This window comes from Rhinolophus hipposideros, assembly GCF_964194185.1.
Source record: "Rhinolophus hipposideros genome assembly, chromosome: 1".
NCBI lineage: Eukaryota > Metazoa > Chordata > Mammalia > Chiroptera > Rhinolophidae > Rhinolophus > Rhinolophus hipposideros.
The window spans coordinates 3,199,475-3,219,431 of NC_138047.1; the positions used below are offsets into that span (position 1 = coordinate 3,199,475).

The following is a 19,957-nucleotide window of genomic DNA, read 5'->3' on the forward strand; positions in this document are numbered from 1 at the left end:
TTCTTCACAAGTTCTCAAATAGCCTGGTAAATTCAGTATTTGCTGCCATTTCCCAAGAGTTTGACAGCTTAGTTAAATTTTAAGTCTATCTCCCTCAAGATGTTATGAGAAATCACATGATTATGCCAAATCTCACAAGCATGTGCTAAGTGCCTAGTGTGCCTTAGTCTACTTATTGCACATTAGGACCACTCAGAAGGTAAGCCCAGAATCCCATAGGAAGTCAGGGAAACTGACGCACACTTGCTGAAGTCCCTGTCTTCAGATTTGCTTACCGAGTTAGAGATGCATGCGTTATATGGTCATGTTCGTGCATTGCAGCATCAACAAATGTATATGGCCTCCTAATTCGCCATCGTCACCATCGCTATCTTCATCAAATACGACAAAGGACTCCCACGTGACAAATACTGTAGACATTATCACAATAAACAGTAGATTGCTTCACAGGTATTGATTCTGGGATATGCCTTTTATTTTATTTTTTTATTTATTTATTTAAGTGTGTTTTTCCAGGACCCATCAGCTCCAAGTCAGGTAGTTGTTTCAATCTAGTTGTGGAGGGTGCAGCTCACAGCGGCCCCATGTTGGGGATCAAACCAGCAATCTTTGTTGTTGTTAAAAGCACTGCGCTCTAACCAACTGAGCTATCCGGCCTGGGATATGCCTTTTAAAGATGATTTGGGGCTGGCCCGGTGGCTCAGACGGTTAAAGCTTCATGCTCCCAACTCCGAAGGCTGCCATTTCAATTCCCATATGGGCCTGTGGGCTCTCAACCACAACGTTGCCTGTTCAACTCCTCGAGTCCAGCAAGGGATGGTGGGCTCCACCCCCTGCAACTAAAGATTGAACACGGCACCATGAGCTGAGCTGCCACTGAGCTCCCAGGTGGCTCAGTTGGTTGGAGCGTGTCCTCTCAACCACAAAGTTACCAGTTCGATTCCTCGAGTCCCGCAAGGGATCGTGGGCTGTGCCGCCTGCAACTAGCAACGGCAACTGGACCTGGAGCTGAGCTGCGCCCTCCACAACTAAGACTGAAAGGACAACAACTTGAAGCTGAACGGCACCCTCCACAACTAAGATTGAAAGGACAACTTGACTTGGAAAAAAGTCCTGAAAGTACACACTGTTCCCCAATAAAGTGCTGTCCCCCTTCCCCAATTAAAAAAAATCTTAAAAAAATAAAGATGATTTGAAAATTAAAAGTTTATTTGGTGTTTAAAAACATTCTCTTCCTTTCCTATACCTGTTTCCCTTTTTTGGCTCTCTCTCCCTTACAGCCTTACAGCAACCATGTGTCACTTTTTAGATAGATCTTGGCTCCCTACATGGACTTTTTCGATTGCCATTTATCTCTATCCCCTTTTGATTCTCTCCTAAAAACAAAGCATTTACGTGAACAATTTCCTAAGGTGTATTACCACCCTCACTTTATCTTGACGTCAGTCTCCAAATGTAAGGGTTTCAGGTTAATAAGCACTGTAATGAAGAGTCTGATGACTTGGGCTGTTAGAATTAGATTAGACTATTCTCCTGGGTGTATACATGGCAGGCAGTCTTTTCACGTTACACACCTCCACTGCAGGACATGCCCTAACTCCACTACAGATATTTAAGTTCCATTCCCCGCAGTTTCTGGTTCGATCAGCATTTTGTTCTGCTACAAGTGGCATCTTCAACTCCCTCCTGCCTCTCGCAATTAGGCAAGAAAGAGTCAGAGGAAATGGGCTCTGTAAGATCACTGATCAAGCTCATCAGGCTGCCTACTAGAGAAGGCAGCCTGAGATTTAACACCCCCTCCAATAAACACTTGTCAGGAGCCCCTTGTGCACCTGGCTCTTCAGGAAAATTTAATCTACCTGAAAGCTTTGGTAGCTCCTAGAAACCAGTTGTTACTCAAGCCAGGCCTCGCTCTTGTCACGGCATTACCAACTATGGAGTCTACTTGAAAGCAAGTTAGTTGTGCAGAAGCAATGCGTAACAATTTAGAAAGGCCTTACAATATAATAGGCAACTTCCAAGGTCTGAAAAGTAACACAGTGGTTGAAGCATGAGAGAGTGATATGGACACTATAATCACCAGAAAGAGAGGGGCAGCAAGTATCACATTCCTTGAGAAAATATTCCTCACATAGAAGAGTCAGGTCCCTACCATGTGGTAAACTCTACAGACTGTGTGGTATGCTGGCCCTCCACTCTCACAGTGCTGCTGGCCATGGGAAATTGATGTTATAAAGACCCCACTGGACAGTATAAAAAGTCAGGTCAGACCAAAGTTTTGCCTCAGGTGTTTTGAGTTATGTCAACTATCTTATGTTCAATTTATCATCATCACCATCACCATCATCACCACCACAACCATCACCATCATCATCACCATCATCACAACCATCATCATCACCATCGTCACCATCATCATCACCATCATCACAACCATCATCATCACCATCGTCACCATCATCATCACCATCATCACCATCATCATCATAACCCTCACCATCACCATTGTCATCACCATCGTCATCGCCATCGCCATCATCATCTGATACCTAGTGTCATTTAAAGTTGCAAAGAAGAGATCTGTGCTTCACCAGGGGGAGGACTAGGTGTCCCTGGCTGTGCCCACCCAGGCTGAGCCTGTCACCTTGGTCCTTCCTTCTGTGGATGACTCACAGACCAGTCCAAATGGGTTTGCATCAAGTAGTTGGTTGGCAGAAGGATCAAAAAGCAATTGAAAACTCTCAAAAGTTTACTGTCTCTGAGGTACAGCAATCTTTTTTCCCAGGAGATGGCCTTTTGGCACGATGGTATGTAGTATAGGAACTTCAGTTCTTAGAAACAATGAGAAAACATACTGGAAGTTAAGTCAAGATATGTAAGAGAAATTAACATATATAAAAAAAGATATGTAAGAGAAGGTACCATGTTATTTATTATTTGATGCCTTCAGTAAGGGTAAGTGACAGAGAAACTGCATCTCCACAACTTCTCAAACTACAATAGAAACTTTTAAAGAATGAATCTAATATTCATCCATAGCATGTATGTAAATGCTGAGATCACTGTGCAGTGTGATATATAATTTGCATGCAAAGCCATTAACCATTTCCATATCACAGAGTCCAGACTCAAAGTACAGAACATTTTTAAAGAAAGAAAGAAAAGTAAAAAAAAAAAATAAATAAATAAATAAATAAATAAATAAATATTTCATAATGTAATAGAAAAAGATGATATTTGCCAAAGTCAACAATATAGCATTCAGGGAACTTAGAATAAGTAGAGGCAGGCTCTCCTCCCACCGCAACCCTGCCAGAATGGTAATGTTTTGCTCTATTACAAATAAGCAAATGCTAATGTAATAGAGCAAAGATAACTGACTTTGATATTCTTCATGTATATCAGTCGGTTATAGTACTGTAGACAGCTTTCTATAATATGTATATGAGACCATCACATTGGTCTCATATACATGTTGCAAATTAATACAGTTCACCTATTATATATATTTTTAAGTTTAACTCAAGTGCCAATTTTAAAATGTCACAAATAAAAATGATTTTCTATTAAAAAAAAAAAAAAAAAAAAAAGAAAGAAAGAAAAGTAATCTTCCCCTTGTTCAAACTAGTTCTCCAAATAACTATGGGGTGTGCAGTGTGTGTGTGTGTGTGTGTGTGTGTGTGTGTGTGTGTGTGTGTGTGTTAGGGACCACAGGGCCATCCGTAGGGTGCAGCAGAGCACCTGCCTAACAGAGCCCATCTGTAAAAAGCAGCATGTGCTGACACTGTCAGCTGTCCTGTCTCATTTCATGCCCACAGCCTAGGAGCAGGCACCGTTATTACCCCGGGTTTAGTATGAAATACCTGCATCACAGTGGTTGTAAGTAACTTTTCCAACATTAGGCAACTAGGAAACAATAGAGGTGGGCAGACCACAGCCCTTTGGCCAAACCCCACCACCGCCTTTCCTGTATGGCCCATAAGTGAAGCATGGTTTGACACTTTTACATGGCTGAAAGGGTGGTAAGAATAGTATTCCACGACATGTACAAACGACATGGGACTCAAACCCCAGTGTCCACAGTTTTGGGGAGGCAGCCCCTCATTCGCTGGCCTGTCCCATGCTCTGTGCTTTGGGGAAGAGCTGAGCAGCTATAACCAAATGGCTGCAGAACCTCGGACACTTGCTGTCCAGCCCTGTACGAGAGGGCCAAACCACTCTCAAAGTGTGCACTGGAGTCCGCTCTTCACCACGTCCTCCCGACCCTGACACTGACTCATGCTTCCGAGTCCCAATCCACTGGCAGTGCCACTGGGCTCCCTCGAGCTGTTCCTGGGCTCACTGCCCCTCTAGCCCTCCAGGCCAGGAAGCCTGAGTGTCTCTGGACAAATGGGGTCCCAGCCTCTCATGCCACCTCTTATCTCCTAGTGACCAGCAGCAAACACATCGTCAGGAAATTCCATGGGCACCTGCGCACGAAGATTGAGTCTGGAGAGGGCACCGTGCCCATCCGGGGCGCCAGCGCAGTACAGACATGGGACGGCGTCCTGCTGGGGGAGCAGCTTGTCACCATGTCCTGCACAGACAAGATCGCCAGGTAACAGCCCCGTCATGGTCGGGTGGCCCGAGGGACAGTGAACACAGGGAGTGGAGCCAGGGGAGCCCTGTCCACCTCCCTCACAGACCACACTCTGCATTTCATGTGCCCACAGACAGGGTGCCTGAAGCAAGCATGTGTCTGGCAAGCCCAAGCTGTCACTGCATGCACACACACACGTGCACACACACGCAACGCTGGTGCAGGACCCTGTCTGATGGGCTGGGCACAGGCTCACAGGCTGAACGGAAGGTAAGATGTGCTATCCACTTGGCCCACCTGCGCTCAGCACCCCCGGCGGCCACCTGCTCCCCAGGCCCTGACACCCTGGGAGCAAGGAAGCTTCCTGGGGAGGGTGAAAGGCTCCCTGGTGGAGCCAACCCCATTGCTGGCAGCAAGGTCGTCATGGAAAACCTGTGTTCAGAGCAAATCAGGACTCCTGTACACTCGGGAAAATTCACTAACCTGCCATCTACCCACCAAGTACAAACAGTGCATCCTACTCATACATGGCCCCAATTCCAGCCACACTGCCCCCTGAGATGCTCGATGTGGAATGTTCTGAGGTTGAAACTCTCAGGAGATGAGAAGGCTGGTCTCACAGATGTGAAGGGAGAGCAGGGCAAGGGTGAGGGTGGCAGGGTGCCCCACAGCGCCAGGCCACATGCACCATCCCAGGCGTGGTCCCGGACACCCATGAGGCCGGACTGTCTGCAGCCAGGAGTCCCCAGGTGCTGCAAACCCTGCCAAGGGTCCCGCATCCTCAGGGCCTCCCTTCCCTGCTCTCAGCGCTGCAGGGCAGACCAGACCTCAGCCCTGAGAACAGGGATCCCAATTCTCGGATTTTCTGGAGAACTACCAAATGGCTGTGGAGAAATGGGGCCATTTACTGCCTGGTTTGACTGCTCCTGGCCAAGCAGAGGCCACAGGACAGCCTAGTGACAGTGAATCAAAGTGCTGAGTCTGCATCTGAGGGAATGGCTGCCGTCGTCCACCAGCTCATCCTTCAGAAGAAGATGCACTCCTGCTCTGTCTTATTTTCATCTGCCCACAAAGCTGGAAAAAGGAGCAACATGTTCCTTCCAACATGCTCCTGGTGCCCGGAGACCTCCCGCATTGTGTCCTAAGTTAACTCTCTGACTCCCTAGAAAATGCAGTGAATTAACACTGCAGAGTTGAAATTCCGTGGTCTCTGTGATCTTAAACGTCCTACAGCGAATTAAATGTGTTAAAACCTGCGTTATGTTTGCTGATGAGAGATGTGCTGGTGGGGACACAGCTGCTCCGAAGCAGGCTCTGCGTTTTCTAATAACATCTATTTAATAATCTACTGAAAATACAAAGTCCACACTCCATCCCCTCCAGGGAGTTTCACACAGTGTCCGGGATGGAGAAAGGTTATAGAATGCTTTTCAGGAAGGGTACATGTGTGGGGACATGGTGGCCTCCTGGCTCTGGACAGGCTGGAGGACAGCTTGCCCTGAATGGACCCAGGATTCATCCACAAGTGCCAGGTGGATTGGGGCTCAACGGGGAGTCCCTCCACTCACCCAGTTCTCATCCCAAAATCTGGTGGCAAGACCACAATGGTACTGGGGAGGGGCCCTGGAGGGGGCACGGTAACAAGTTCCCTCTCCCCCCATGAGTCCCCTGAGAGCCCCCACCTTTCTTTTTGCTTGCTTTCTCCTCTCTCACTCTTCTTTCTGTTTTCCTATTACTCCTCTCTGTCTCTGTCTCTCTCTGTCCATCTCTGTCTCGCTATGTCTCCCTCTCCCACCCCTCTTCCTGGACACACCACCACCTCTGCCACCTCTTACATTTCATGTGCACTCCCTCCCCCGCAGGACACCCAGGATGCCCTTTGCCCCAGTGGGCTCCCCCCACCCACTCACACCCCGTGCTGATACTGCAGGAACTTCCTGTACCACCTCGTCTGCTCATGCGTCTGAGGGGTCATCTGTATGTCTGAGGGGTCGTTTGTGTTGCAGTGATGTACACGTGTGGCTCCTGACCAACGACACTTGTTGGTGAGGAGGAGGGGGAGGAGGGGCGATGATAAGGATGAGGAAAGTGGTTCTGCCTTCTGCCTGCCCCTGGCGTGGCGGGGTCTGTGTGTCCCCCGGGCTCAGGCCCGGCACGAGGAACGAACCATTTCAGAATGGGGCCGCCCCTGTTGGTCTGGAGCAGGAGCATATGTTGAGCTGATGATTCATACCGTGAACATCTGCACTATTTATGCACAGGCTTCGTAGAGGCCATCTGATGCTGTGTGTCCCTATTTGTATGTCCCTCAGCTGCGAGTGCTATGCACAAACAGAGATTAAACCTCAGGCTCACATCATGTTCAAAATAGAAGGCACTTCGTGCACAAATGCAGGTGAAATACCCTAGCTTGGTGAAGGGAGGGCTGCAGGCACACCGTCCCTCTTTCCAGAGCCTGTAACATGGTGGCAGGACACGCGTGGCCATAGACCTATGAGGTCTGACAATTAAGTTCAAGAACTTGCCACCATGCGCTTACATTGGCAGCACTGTACAAACAGCTCGGTAAGGTTTCATAACCTTGGTATATCAGCTGTGTTCGTGTGGCGGTGTTTTGCCAAGTGGCGTTCATTATTGTTGTTGCATATTGTCGTGTGTCATCATGAGGATGAGTTTGAATTAAGCAATGAACAAAAATTAAATTTCTTGTTAAACCTGACAAGAGTGGAAGTGGAATCAGGGACATGTTAGTCCAACTTTATAGGGATAATGCCATGAAGAAAACTGCAGTGTACAAATGGATTAAATGTTTTTCTGAGGAGAGAGAATGCGTCACTGATGAGCATTCAGAGCAACCAGTAACGAACAGAACTGATGAAAACATTGCAAAAATTCTTCGAATTGTGCATCAAACTTGTCGGCTGACTGTGAGAAGCATAGCAGACCAAGTAAACACCGATAGAGAAACAGTTAGGAAAATCTTAACTGAAAATCTTGGCAGGAGAAAGGTCTGTGCAAAAATGGTCCCAAAATCAGTTTCACCGATTAACAAAAGCAAAGGAGAGTCGAAGTTTGCCGAGACCTTTTGGAGAGGCAAGATGATGTTTTGGGCCGTGTTATCACTAATGATGAAACATGGGTGTACCAATACTACCCTGAAACAAAGCATCAAAGTGCACGATGGAAGTCCACCAATTCTCCACGACCAAAAAATTCTGCTAGTCCAAATCAAGAGTCAAAACAATGTTGCTAACTTTTTTGATATCAGAGGGATTATTCATTATGAATTTGTACCAACTGGACAAACAGTTAACCAAGCTTACTATTTGGAAGTGCTGAAAAGGCTGCATGAAAAAGTTAGACGACTTGAGCTTTCCACCAACAACTCATGGCTCTCACATCATGACAATGCACCAGCTCACACGGCACTGTCTGTGAGGGAGTTTTTAGCCAGTAAACAAATAACTGTATTGGAACACCCTCCCTACTCACCCGATCTTGCCCCCGATGACTTCTCTCTTTACCCAAAGATAAAGGAAATATTGAAAGGAAGACATTTGGATGCCATTCAGGACATCAGGGTAATATGACAACAGCTCTGAAGGCCATTCCAGAAAAAGAGTTCCAACATTGCTTTGAAGGGTGGAACAGGCGTTGGCATCGGTGCATAGCTTCCCAAGGGGAGTACTTCGAAGGTGACTGTAGTGATATTCAGCAATGAGGTGTGTAGCGCTTTTTCTATGATGAGTTTTCGAACCTAATTGTCAGACCTCGTATAACCAGCATGCACTGCCCCAGCATAATGCGTGCTGCAGCCAGTTTGACCTGTAAGAGCTGGTTGTTTCGGGCAGTTTTGCAAGCCAATTGTTAAATACAGCCATTATTAAAAAGTAAACTACATAAACTTACAACTGAATGGGTTATAGTGAAACAAAGGCAACAAATACTCAAAATCAGCACTTCCTAATTATTCTCCCATTATTTTTGCTCTTGGAGTTGTGAATACCCGCTGTGTCCCCAGGGTGACATACCTGCTACTGCTCATCTCAACCCAAATCTGTGCTCAGTGACTTCACACAGGTCACTTGAAACAGGCCACAGGGATGATATTTACACTTCGGAAACTGGCAAAAGCTACAAATCAGTGCCTTTTTCTGCGAGCCGATTGTTACTGGCCTGCCACCGAACATGAGTGTCATGAGAAGGCTCGCACACGAGTGCACACACTGGAAGTGACTATGTCAGGCCAGCTCTGCCATCTGTTGTGTCTCCTAGGAGGCAGTGAAGTCATGGGTCAGGAGCCCGGACTCAGGGTGTGTGAGAGTAGGGGATAGGGGGCCAGTGGGATGGACATGTGAGACCCCCTTCCCACTCACAGACTGGAGACAACAACCATGACCTCTCAGGAATGGAGTCCAGAGGGCGCACGTCCTACCTCTGGGGAAACAAGCCAGGAGAGAAAAGCTGCCTGCAGCTCTCCCTGCACCATGATGGGCCACCTCTGCTGTCCTGCTCCATCTGTGCCGTGGCCCCTCGAGGACCATCCCCATCACTCACCTCCTCCCGCCTGCCTGTCGTCCTGCCTCCTCCACCTGAAACTGCCCGGTCATTCTATCAGCTTGTCTTTCTCATCTGCAAACGCATCTGAGTCCAGCGTCCTCCTGGGCCTGTGGCTGTGACTTCCTTTCTGACCCAGAGTTCCCGACGGCACTGTCCATGCTCACCCAGGCTCTCTCTGCATGAGCACCTGGCCTCCGTCTGCACCACTTGTGAGGTTGCACTCACTGAGACTAGCAGGGAGTCACTGTTATCTTCCCAGTGCCCTAGGACATGTCACTCCTTCAAATTCCCTGCCCTGGGACTGGCCCCAGCGCCTGACCTCTGAGAGGAGAGGCTCAGGTCGCGGTGGATGCCCCTGCCCTCCCGCCCCCTCACCGTGCGCAACGTGCAGCTGCCTCCCGCCCCTCGCAGCCAGCCCTGTCCGTCTCAGTGATGCCCTGCCCCTGGTCCTCATTCCTCCTGAGAATGGCTCCCTCCCAGTGAGCTCCATGTCACACGTCCCTTCAGCGCCAGCACACACAGGCATGGCGGACACCGACGGGCAGACCATGGACAGTGGAGGTGGACATGGGGAAGGTGCAGGAAAGCTCTCCTGACACAGGGACACAGTGGCGTTTGACTCCCCACCGCCAGTGTCAGCCACGCTTTGTCAAGCAGGAAGGGAACGTATGACCATGGAGACAGAGCCCGGAGCCAGCAGGGCTGACCCCTCGAGTTGTCCTTGCTGCTGTCATGACACTACCTATTGGGAACACAACTCGCCAGTTGGTGAATGTGTGGAAACAAGACCTACATCGGTCACTGAGCATGAACACCAGGGAAGACAGAGGCCATGTGTGACCTTCAACCAGCTGAGTGAGGCGTCAAACGCTGTACTTTTCTGCACCCTTGGGTGATAGGAAGCCTGTGCTGTGGTCGGGACCAGGAAACACTGGGTGAGCTGGTCAGGACGGCTGCGGTGTGACATGTGAATGGGGTGGCCCATGGAGCCCCATCTGGAAACTGGACCCTCTCAGGGCCCAAGCAGACGACTTTGGAAAGATGAAAACTGTGCCTTCTGCACTGCTATCTGCCCTCCTCAGCTGCCAAAGCTGAATGTCACGTGTCTGCCCACCAGCGTTGGGGCTGTCCACAGCCAAGTCCAAGCGCTGCCTCTTTCCCAGGAAGTGCCCAGGGTCTTACCCCACATGCTGCCTGGAGCCCCCAGTCACACGTATTTAGTGGTTTAGAAATTTCTCCCTTAACAACTGCAGTGCTATCGAAGCAGCCATGAAGCAGAAATGTCAGGCTGACTGCTTTCATCACCTCTTTCATGTGACATTTCTGTATTAGGATGAAAATAAATGAGTAAGATTGCAGCTTTAATTAAGGTAGAGACGGCGCATCCACTAGACACATTTGTAATGCTCTTTGCGAAGCCCCTTTGACGTCAGTGAAAAATGAACTGGATCCAATTATATCAGAAGACCCAGCAGTCAGCACAGCTCCATCTCCCACCTGCAGATCAGAAGGAAAGCACACGTCTCACCGTTTGGGTCAATAATTCCTAAGTAATCATATAAAGTAGACCACAGCATGCATTCTTCTGAGTATGGAACTCCATGAATAACAATTGGTATCATTTTACAATGTCAGTGGAAAGGCAGTTTTACAGTAAAGCACGTTATAGAAACCCTGAAATTGTTACAGTCGTTTAAAATGAGCCATAAAACATTGTGAAGACACTTCCTAGAGTTCCCTCAATAGGCTAATTTTTCACATTTCTTTGCATATCATCTAATGTTTCCAATGAGCCTTTCCTCAGTCCTCTCTACATTGACTCCATGTTCTCTGTAACCCAGGGTAACAGTCAGGACTCTGCTGGGGCGTAGGTGTGACAGAAAAGTGGGACAGGCTTCACTGATGGGGCCTATCTCTGTTCCCATTCTTTGTCAAGGTGAGAGCCCTATCAGAAAGGTCAGTCCCCTGAGACTCAGTGTCATGGAGCTTTGTCACGAGACCTTTACGTCTCTCAGGGAACCACTTCATGAATGAATTTCTCTCTGTCATAAGTAAGAGGGTCAGCCCGTGTGAGCCGATGGAACATTCTTGCACACCTCCCTCTGTCCAGAAACATCTTTCTTCCCCATTCAGGATAACCCTGAGATGTCAGTAGGCCTGTCCCCACCCCCACTCCGATCTACTTGAAATGCTGTCTTGGCTGTGGCCCTTCTCAAGGATCAACATTCAGCCACATGTGGAAGAAGCGCTGCACTCCTAAGGGAAGGACCCCGTCCTGTGCGGCCTACGGGGACCCCCCTGCCTCTGTGCACTGAGAACTTCACTGATTGCACATCATTGGCCCAAAGGACCATTTTCCCCTGATAAGAATCTCATCGCCTGTAGCTGTTCCCCTGGTTTATATTTTGTCCGCCTAACAGATGACAGACTCCAAAAGACAGCCCATGTCCTATGCACCCCTGTGCCCTCCCTGAGTTCTAAAACACACTGTAGGGCCTGAGAAGACGCCCATTGCCCTGACTTCCATACAACCATCCTGAGACATAAGGAACATTCAGGGACATGGGTGCCCCTCACAGAGACCAGCCTGGGAGCCATGGATGAAGTCCAGCTGGGTGACCTGACAAATGACTTGGGAAAACAAGAGCCTTCTCACCAGTAAACATGCAGGTCAGAGCACCTTCTCTGGAAGGTGGGGCTGTACCTGTCCATCACCTATGACAGTCAGAATGAGCCAGTGGAAGATGGGGGCAAGACGACCTGCTCTACAGAGGACACAGGAAAAGTTGGCCCTGCATCTGGCACAAAGACTGCAAGGTCCCCTACAGTGGCGATTCCTGCATCTCAGGGCTGAGAGTACTCAAAGAGAGGGAGGGTAGAGCTTTCGTGGGCTGGGACATAGAGGGGTGGCGCTGGGCCACAGGGGAGAGTAAGAAACCACACAGGCCAAGCGCTCCCTGGGGCCTGACCCAGGACACCGTGAACGTGGACAGTGGCCGCACCTGCATACGCAAGTTTTACACAATGTTTTCATTTCTCCAGGTAAGTCCAGTACTCAGGTTGACTCTCCAAGGGGAAGAGGGCTGCTATACTGTTGATGTCATTGTTGTCCGGCCCGTTTCAAAGACATGGGGCCTGCAGCTCACGGAAATGTGTGTGACGTGCCAGGTGTGTCCACTAGTTGGTACAGCTAATGACATCTGCTTTCTTGATGGCTTCAGTCAGAATGCAGGTGGGTCCCCAGGCCAGTTGACTGATGTCACCCTCAGCTCCTTAGGGAAGCAGTGCCTGGGATGTCCCTGGGCAGTGGGAGTTTGGAGATGTCTGACAGACTGCCACCCAGAGTCTGTACACCCAACACTTCAATCAGATGCAGACAGAGAATGCTGGGTCTCAGCAAGAGCTCTTTTTCCTGCTTCAATGGGAAAAACACCCCAGAAGCTTGAAGCAGGGATACACCAGACAAGTTTTCCTTCCTTTAAAAATAATTTTGATATTGAACATAGCAGAAATCAAAATCTTATTTCTTTGTTTGGAACAGTCAGCAGAATTACCAGGAAGATTTTAGGCCATGAGATTATTTCATTTTAAAGTAAAATACCTTCTCCTTTCTATTTTTCGGTCAAAAACAAAGCAAAATGTTACTTAAAACCCTGGAGAAAAACATCACCTTGAAGAAAAAGGCCAGTTCCAAGCTCCAGGCAGATAGTGGTCCTTGTGGGTGAACTGGCTTTGCCCCACAACTAAACAAGACCCAAAAGTCCCCATGACCACAGACAACTATGCACACCCCTGAAGCAAAACCTGGTAAACAGGGACAACTGAGATGGTATTAGGAGATCAGCTCATCATAACCCTGCTCCTGGAGAACCAGCTCAAAGTGGAGGCCATTGCAGATTGGACAGGCCCTCCGTAAAGAATAAAAAACAATAAAGAAAAACAAGGAAAAAGTGAAAAGTAGAAAGTAACCATGCAGCCAATATCTCAATACTCAGAAAACAGCAATCAGCTTTTGCTGTATTTACTTTCATCTTTTCTCCTAAACATGTCTTTTTTTCTTGCTGTAGGAGTTTTGCTTCTTATAGCAGTTTGCTCACAAGCCATTACTTAACGCTACAATTGTGGCTTCTTTTAAAATAATGAGCACTTTAACGCCTGTGTAATATAGTGTCTCATGTTGTATCTATAACATCATTTCTCATGTTGTGTCTGTAACATTGTGTGTAATATTTTGTGTCATAGTTATGCCCTCAGCATACTTCCCCGTGGCTGGATATCTGGAATGTTCCCCAGTGGTCACTCTTGTAACTTTTCCAAGATATCTTTGTACAAAAGCTTTTTACCAAATCTCTGAGTATGTACTTGGGACATATTCCCCAGAGCAGAGTAAGACGCCCATGGTGGAGGGTAAACAGTAGGTTTTCATAAACAAGAGACACAGAAGGTGTGCTGGGCTAAATGGTGGCTTTCAAAAAGATATGTCCGTGTCCTCACCTGTGCTATAACCTTGTGTGTTGGAAGAGTGAATATGAAGGTGGGACTAAATTAAGGATGGTGAGAGGAAGTGCTTATCCTAGGTTGTTCAGATGAGCTCTCAATGCAACTACATGTACCTTATAAGAGAGGCAGAGGGTATTTGGGGCAGACACACAGGGAGAAGGTCATGTGGAAAAGGAGGCAGAGACTGGAGCCATGTGTCCATGAGACAAGGAATGCCAAGGATGGCCGCAACCACAGGAAGATTAGAAAAGAGGCCTGGAGCAGACTGTCCTGGGGCCTCAGAGGGAGCATGGCCCTGCTGACACCAACACTGTGATTTCAGACCCGTGGCCTTCAGAGCTGGGAGAGAATACATTTCCATTGTTTGAAGCCACAGTGCGTGGTGGTTTGCTACAGCAGCCCCGGGGAAGAGCTATTACTCACTTAGCCCAACCCCCTTGGTGTTTGGAAAATGGCAGAACCAGAAACAGTCTGAGTGAAATCCACTCTCACAAGCCACCATTAACATCACCTGGTGAAACGGAGCAAAACTGCAGCAAGTGGGTTGTGTCACCACGTCCATGAGAACTGACCTTCAAACCCACAGGTTAGCTTGGGTGACACACAAAAGAAATGGCGTGTCCTTCAGCTCAAAGAGGTACAACAGACCGAGTTCTCCACCTGCATGCGTCAAGGACTCACGACAGCAAACATCTTGTCACAGCCACGGCTGCACCCTCTGACGAGCAAACACCAGTCTCCTGAAGATTGGGGGGAAACCAACAGATTTTTGCTTTTGTCTCTAAGAATCAAAAGTTGAGTGGTATATAAAAATCCAAACCTTCTGGAACTAATGTTCCTTTAGACATGGTTTCTAATTTTAAGTACCTGAGCTTGATTATTGATTGCCATGGGTCTTTAAATGAGCAGATTAAAACTTTCTCCATAAAAACGAACTGTAAAAAATTACAGCAGCTGTCTGGGGACTAAAGCAGTGTCTGGCTCCTGAACTTGAATTTCAGGCTGTGAAGAGGGAGTTTGTCCTGATGGTATCGATTGCTGCTCAGCATCCTCAAGCTGAGTTTGTCCTCTCTGCCACCAGTCCACCAGCAGAGACCCTGACACCCTTCCTCTTAGATCGGCCGGCAGCCACCTTATCTTTGAAGTGTTACCAGCTCTCCTGAGATCAGGCTGTTCGTTTTTCCAGTCTCAACATGCAGGTCCTTCAAAAACAGCTATTCTCCCCAAACACCCAGCCTCAAATTTTCACCACTTGTTTAATAGTAAGCCTTTTATACTTTCTTTACCAAAGACTGTGGTAATCTTATTATAACTTGTATGTTGAATCTTATTCTATCTCTAATGATGAAAGCAGTCAGTGATAAATTCAATAATATTGATCCAATATAAAAGTAGCAGCAACAATCAATAACGCTCTGTGTCTGCTACCAGTTACCCCCACCACCTCCAAGTAAAGCCAGGTCTGAGGCAGTCGCCCACGGCTCACAGCCCCCTGGCCCACTGCCCATCAAGCACCAACCACTAATGACCAACCACTGCCCACCAACCACCAACCATCCCACTGGCAAAGGCTAAGAAAGGCACCATTTCTGCCGAATGGAAGCCAAAAACCTAGTTAGGCAAATAAAACAACACGGACTTTAAGAGGAAACAGGAGTGGGCTAAATGCCAACGTAAGAGAACACACGGATGGTTCCCAAATGGCCTGAATGCCAGCTGGCTGAGGTGGGGACCATGATGTTGAGGTCCAGGGAGAAGAAGAAACAGCTGGATGGGGAGCTTGTGTGGCACACACACAGGTCAGAGCTTCTGTCCACAGCTTCTGAATTCCCAAAGGATTAAAAAGGCATCCCTTAGGGTAAGTAGCTTGTCCCTAAGCACCGAGAGGCCCAATGCAGCACCTCTGAGGATGGGCGGAAGGCCCAGGGCTCTGGAGCGGGTCATGGGGGAAGCCTTTCTGCAGACCGCGACTCAACAACTGGGAAGGCTCTCTGTACCAGATGTGGTCCCACAGCCACCGCCCCATGCAGGCGGTGGGGACAAGGTGGGACTGTCAGGACCTGAGAACCAGACACAACTGGGAACAATCGAGTCACGAGTGATGCTGTTGGTCCTCCAAGGATGTTTATGGGTCACCAGTGTGTTGGGGCGTAGACTTACCCAGAGATGTCATGTCAAGAGAGAGGATATTTTACAGGTAGGTTGAAGAGAAGAGAAATGAGACACTGTGTGACGTGAAAGTAATGCCTGTCAGCCAGAAATAGCCTGAAGTGGCACAATGGTGTCCTGGCCCCACCAGCAGAATAACCGGTGTTTCTGGGGTGCCCACCGCCCACTTCTGCTGTCAATACCAACAGTGCGCAAAGACTGTATTATTCAAGCGGCTTTATTGCCACGACATGTAGGACTTCCTGAGGAGTTCCTGGTTGCCACAGGTCAGCTCCGAAACATAACGGGTCCCACACCAGGCATCTGCTCCATGTAACAAGCCATCCCAAAGCTCAGTGGCCTGAAACAAGTAATTTGTTTTGCTGCAAACCTTCTGTGTGTGCAAAGCCGGATGGCGCTGCCACGTCTTAGAGCCACATGGCTGCTCACTGGGGCTGGAGGACTCACTTTCAGGATGACACACTCTCTCATGGCTGGTAGGTGGCTGTGGACCGGCAGCCAGAAGTTCTGCTCATGGACTGCCGGGGATCCTCACAGTGCTGTGGCTGGGACCCAAGACGAAGCGATGCTGGAGGTGACGGCACGAGTAAGGGCCGATGATCACATACATGGTTTCTATGGCAACGGCAAATCCCCTAACTTGGCCAGCTCGCAGCCCAAGAAGGGAGTGGGGAAAGAAGCACCCACAGGATGGCGGCTAGGAGAGGGAAGCAGTCCAGCCAGAGAAGGCGCAGCCAGGAGGTCAGGTGGGTGGCGCAGGAACCTGGGAACATGGTGACGCATGCCCCCCGGGGTCAGGCAGGCCATGGGCAGTCCTAGCTCTGTTCTTTCCGTGAATATTCTGTCATTTATCGAATCATTCCCTATTAAGAGGCAATGAGATTATCTTCAATTTTTTGTTTTGTTTAGTTTGCTTTGCAATTGCAAACAGTCCTCCCATCTCTCGTGACTGCTTGTACAGATATCCTGGCCTTTTATTGAGTGTCTATCCTTGGATGAATTCCTAGCAGTGATTTAAGTCAGTGGAAGGGTTACTGGTCTCTTTTGCTTAGAAAGACCCAGGGGAAGATATCGGGAGGCTGGAAAAGGGATGGACCCTTGGTGCAAAAATGCCTCCCAGACAAGTGGGAGGGAGAAATTTTGAGATTGGGGTGGTGAAGGGTATGGAGGGGGACAGTTTCAACCCCCAGTCTGTGACCTTCACAATTAGAGATGTCATATTACCATTGATGGAGACTTGCTTAATGGAGAAGTTGTATTACTATATGGCCATGTGGCCAGGGAGGCCATCACAGTCACTTCGAAGGTTTGCCAGCACTGCCCCTGCCGGCCCTGCCCCAGGCCTCAGGACCTGCTGTAGACTGCTGCTCAGAGCAGCAGGAAGCGGCCAAGGGTAACCCAGCCGACTGCTGTCAGGACGTGGGTTTCACCTGATTTTCTGACTCAAAAGTCTGTGTTGCCTGCTTCACTGCAGTTCTCAGCCCTAGCTGAGAATCACCTGGGGGCACTGCTGCCCACATTGGATTCCTGGAGTCTTGGGGGGACCCAGCTCCAGGAGATTCCCAACAGTCCCCAGATGAGGCCAAGGCAACCAAAGTTGGAAACCACTGCCATGTGGCAATGCTTGCATCTTGCTGAACATGGGTCATTATCACATCTATCAGAGTTTATTTCTGGGGTTTCCATTCTGTTCCACTTATCTGTGTGTCGGTTCTTATGCCATACATCTGATGGTGCTAAGGACGCAGCAGACTTCACTGTAATTTTAGAGTATGTCTCCTTTCGGGGCCACGTCAAGGCGGCAGACACAACAGGCAGGCACAACAACTGCTCAAGATGAGCACCGGCGACCTCTGTTCTGTGTCCCAGGTGCAAATCAGCGGTGGCCGTCTGAGGAAGGACCCACCCGAGATTGTTTCCACTAACACTTGGAGGCCAAGGTTTGAACTGAGTGAGGAGATTGCTTCTCTTCGTTAAAGAAAGGCAGCCTTTCCCCAAGATCTCTCCCTCACTTATCTTTGGTATTTCAGTGATTGACAAACAGACAAAAATATATTTATTTAGGGATTATTTATATTGAAAACTAGACATGGATTTATTTTTTCTCTGTCAACATTGCAAGAATATCAGCTGTTTGAACAAAAGGAGAGGCATTTTTCCATTCAATTCTGAATGCTGAAAATTCTCCAGTTTCTATTCCGGAAGACATTTGTTTTTATTGATCGTGTTAGCTGAGGAAGTTTCAACTTCTTTAGCCAGGCGAAGGGAAGGTTGATTTTCTCTTTATTGTAAAGGTTATTAGGAGGAAACGAGATAGAGAAGTCATTTGTCTTTAGATAATCCCTTAGAATCACAACAACTCAAACATGTTCCAGAAGTTTTGTTCAAAGCCGATACGCAGATGGCCTAATGTGCAGTGATGTGTCTTCTAGGAAACCAATTTTATTGTTCAAGATGTGGCTTATTTCTAGAAAGTGCCTTCTTACCAAGGGGGCAAGTGTCCATTTCCCTGCTTTTAATTGACAAGAAGTGTGAAGACTTCCCTCAGCATCTGGCAATAACGACACCCACTGAGGTTGTATGCATTCCAGAACCCTTCGCCATAGAAGGTAACTCCTCACATACTCGTATGACTGCTAATCTGCTCCATCTAGGCCCTTCGCTGCAAGACCGACTGCCCTCATCAATACATACAAACACCAGAAAGCCTGTATCTCGGTCGAAAATGAAGTATACACTTAAAAAATGAATACCAAGTATTTTTCTAGTGAAACAGGCTAACCAGCAAACGTATTCTTTTTTTTTTTCTTGGCATACCTTCCCAGCTTTTTCAGATCTAAAGAGGAGATATGCAAAATACTAAGTGAAGGTGACTTAGTTAAATGTTTCCTCACTTTTTGGTCTGTCCTTGGTACTGCTCAGAAATTCTGGTCTCCGATTTACCCACTCGGAGACATCAAAGTCATGCCATCCAGGAATAGCTTGGACATCACAAACTCAACACAGGGGTTTCAGCAATTCACCGCCCAGAGCCCAGGCTGCACATCAGAGTGTAGTGTCCAGGTGGAAATAGAGGCTAGGGAGAAAGGATATTGCCACATTAAGGGGTCCCAAAGATCTGTGGTAAGTACTCTGTTGCCTTCAGAAATGTCTGCTCCTCGCAAAGTTTCTGCCATGTAGTCTCTGGCAAAACTACAATCATACAAAGGACGCCGGCTCCTTCCTTTCTGAGACAAATGACGGGACTTACAGAAGTGACCACCGTTATTTTTTTCTAAGTGAAGCTGTGCAAATCTGATAGAGTAAAGTAAATGTTTCATGAAACCAACGACTGCTTAAATTGTAGGACTGAACTGTTTGTATATAAATATTACCTTTTATATTCCATTCGAGCTTTATGTAGATGAACACATTACCTTAACGACCGCGTCTCTGCGGGGGGCGCGGGAGGCGGAGGGCCTCGCCGGCCAGATGGCTGCCTTTTCTTGCATGAGATTAAAAGATGCTCCTCATTCCCCACGATGCTCTTGAGGCAGATTAATATCACGAGCTAAATTGCTCATGTTTCTGAAATAAAATTTAAAGAGAACTTTTTAAAGCAATTGGTGTCGCAGGTTCTGGGAGCAGACTGCTCTCCAGGTAGGGCGCGCTGGTTTCAGCACTCCGTAATTAAAGGAAAGGGTTCTGTGTTAATTGACCGCTTCAGGAAAGAGAAATGTAATGAGTCCTTATTAATCATGAAGAGGAATGTGCCGGAGGCGCCGCAATAACCTCTCTAACGTGAAGAAATGTTAATTAATGAAAAGAACAATGATGTAAGAAATGAGCTGCGTGACGCTTGCTGCTGATGAGGCTGGATTTCAAACACGTTTGTTGGAGTGCAAACCACGGAACGTGTCGCCTGCTCCTCAGCTCCGCGGGACGGTCGCCTCCCAAAGTGAGGGGGCGTCTTAAAATGTCTCTGTCATCTGCGCTTGAAGAAGCAAAAACACTCAGCCAGAGTTTATTTATTTCAGAGAAAATGGGTTCGCCTTTCACCTCTGATTGGGTGTCTCACGTCAAAACCACCCCAGAGCAGAACAAGGTCACTTATTAATGTCATTTCATTCCAACACGATAGGTCCTGCTCACTGCTGAGGACAGAGGGAG

At 48.0% G+C, this 19,957-nt stretch overlaps 1 protein-coding gene across 3 annotated transcripts in view; it reads left to right on the forward strand.

Annotated features, from left to right (window-relative positions):
* The window catches only part of ADARB2 (adenosine deaminase RNA specific B2 (inactive)), a 415,421-nt gene that overhangs the window by 376,133 nt on the left and 19,331 nt on the right, over nt 1-19,957 (forward strand). For all 3 annotated transcript variants that reach the window (XM_081062451.1, XM_081062453.1, XM_081062452.1), the window contains one exon: nt 4,429-4,597. In XM_081062451.1, the coding sequence (XP_080918577.1) occupies nt 4,429-4,597 (169 nt within the window). The remainder of the gene's footprint in view (nt 1-4,428; nt 4,598-19,957) is intronic.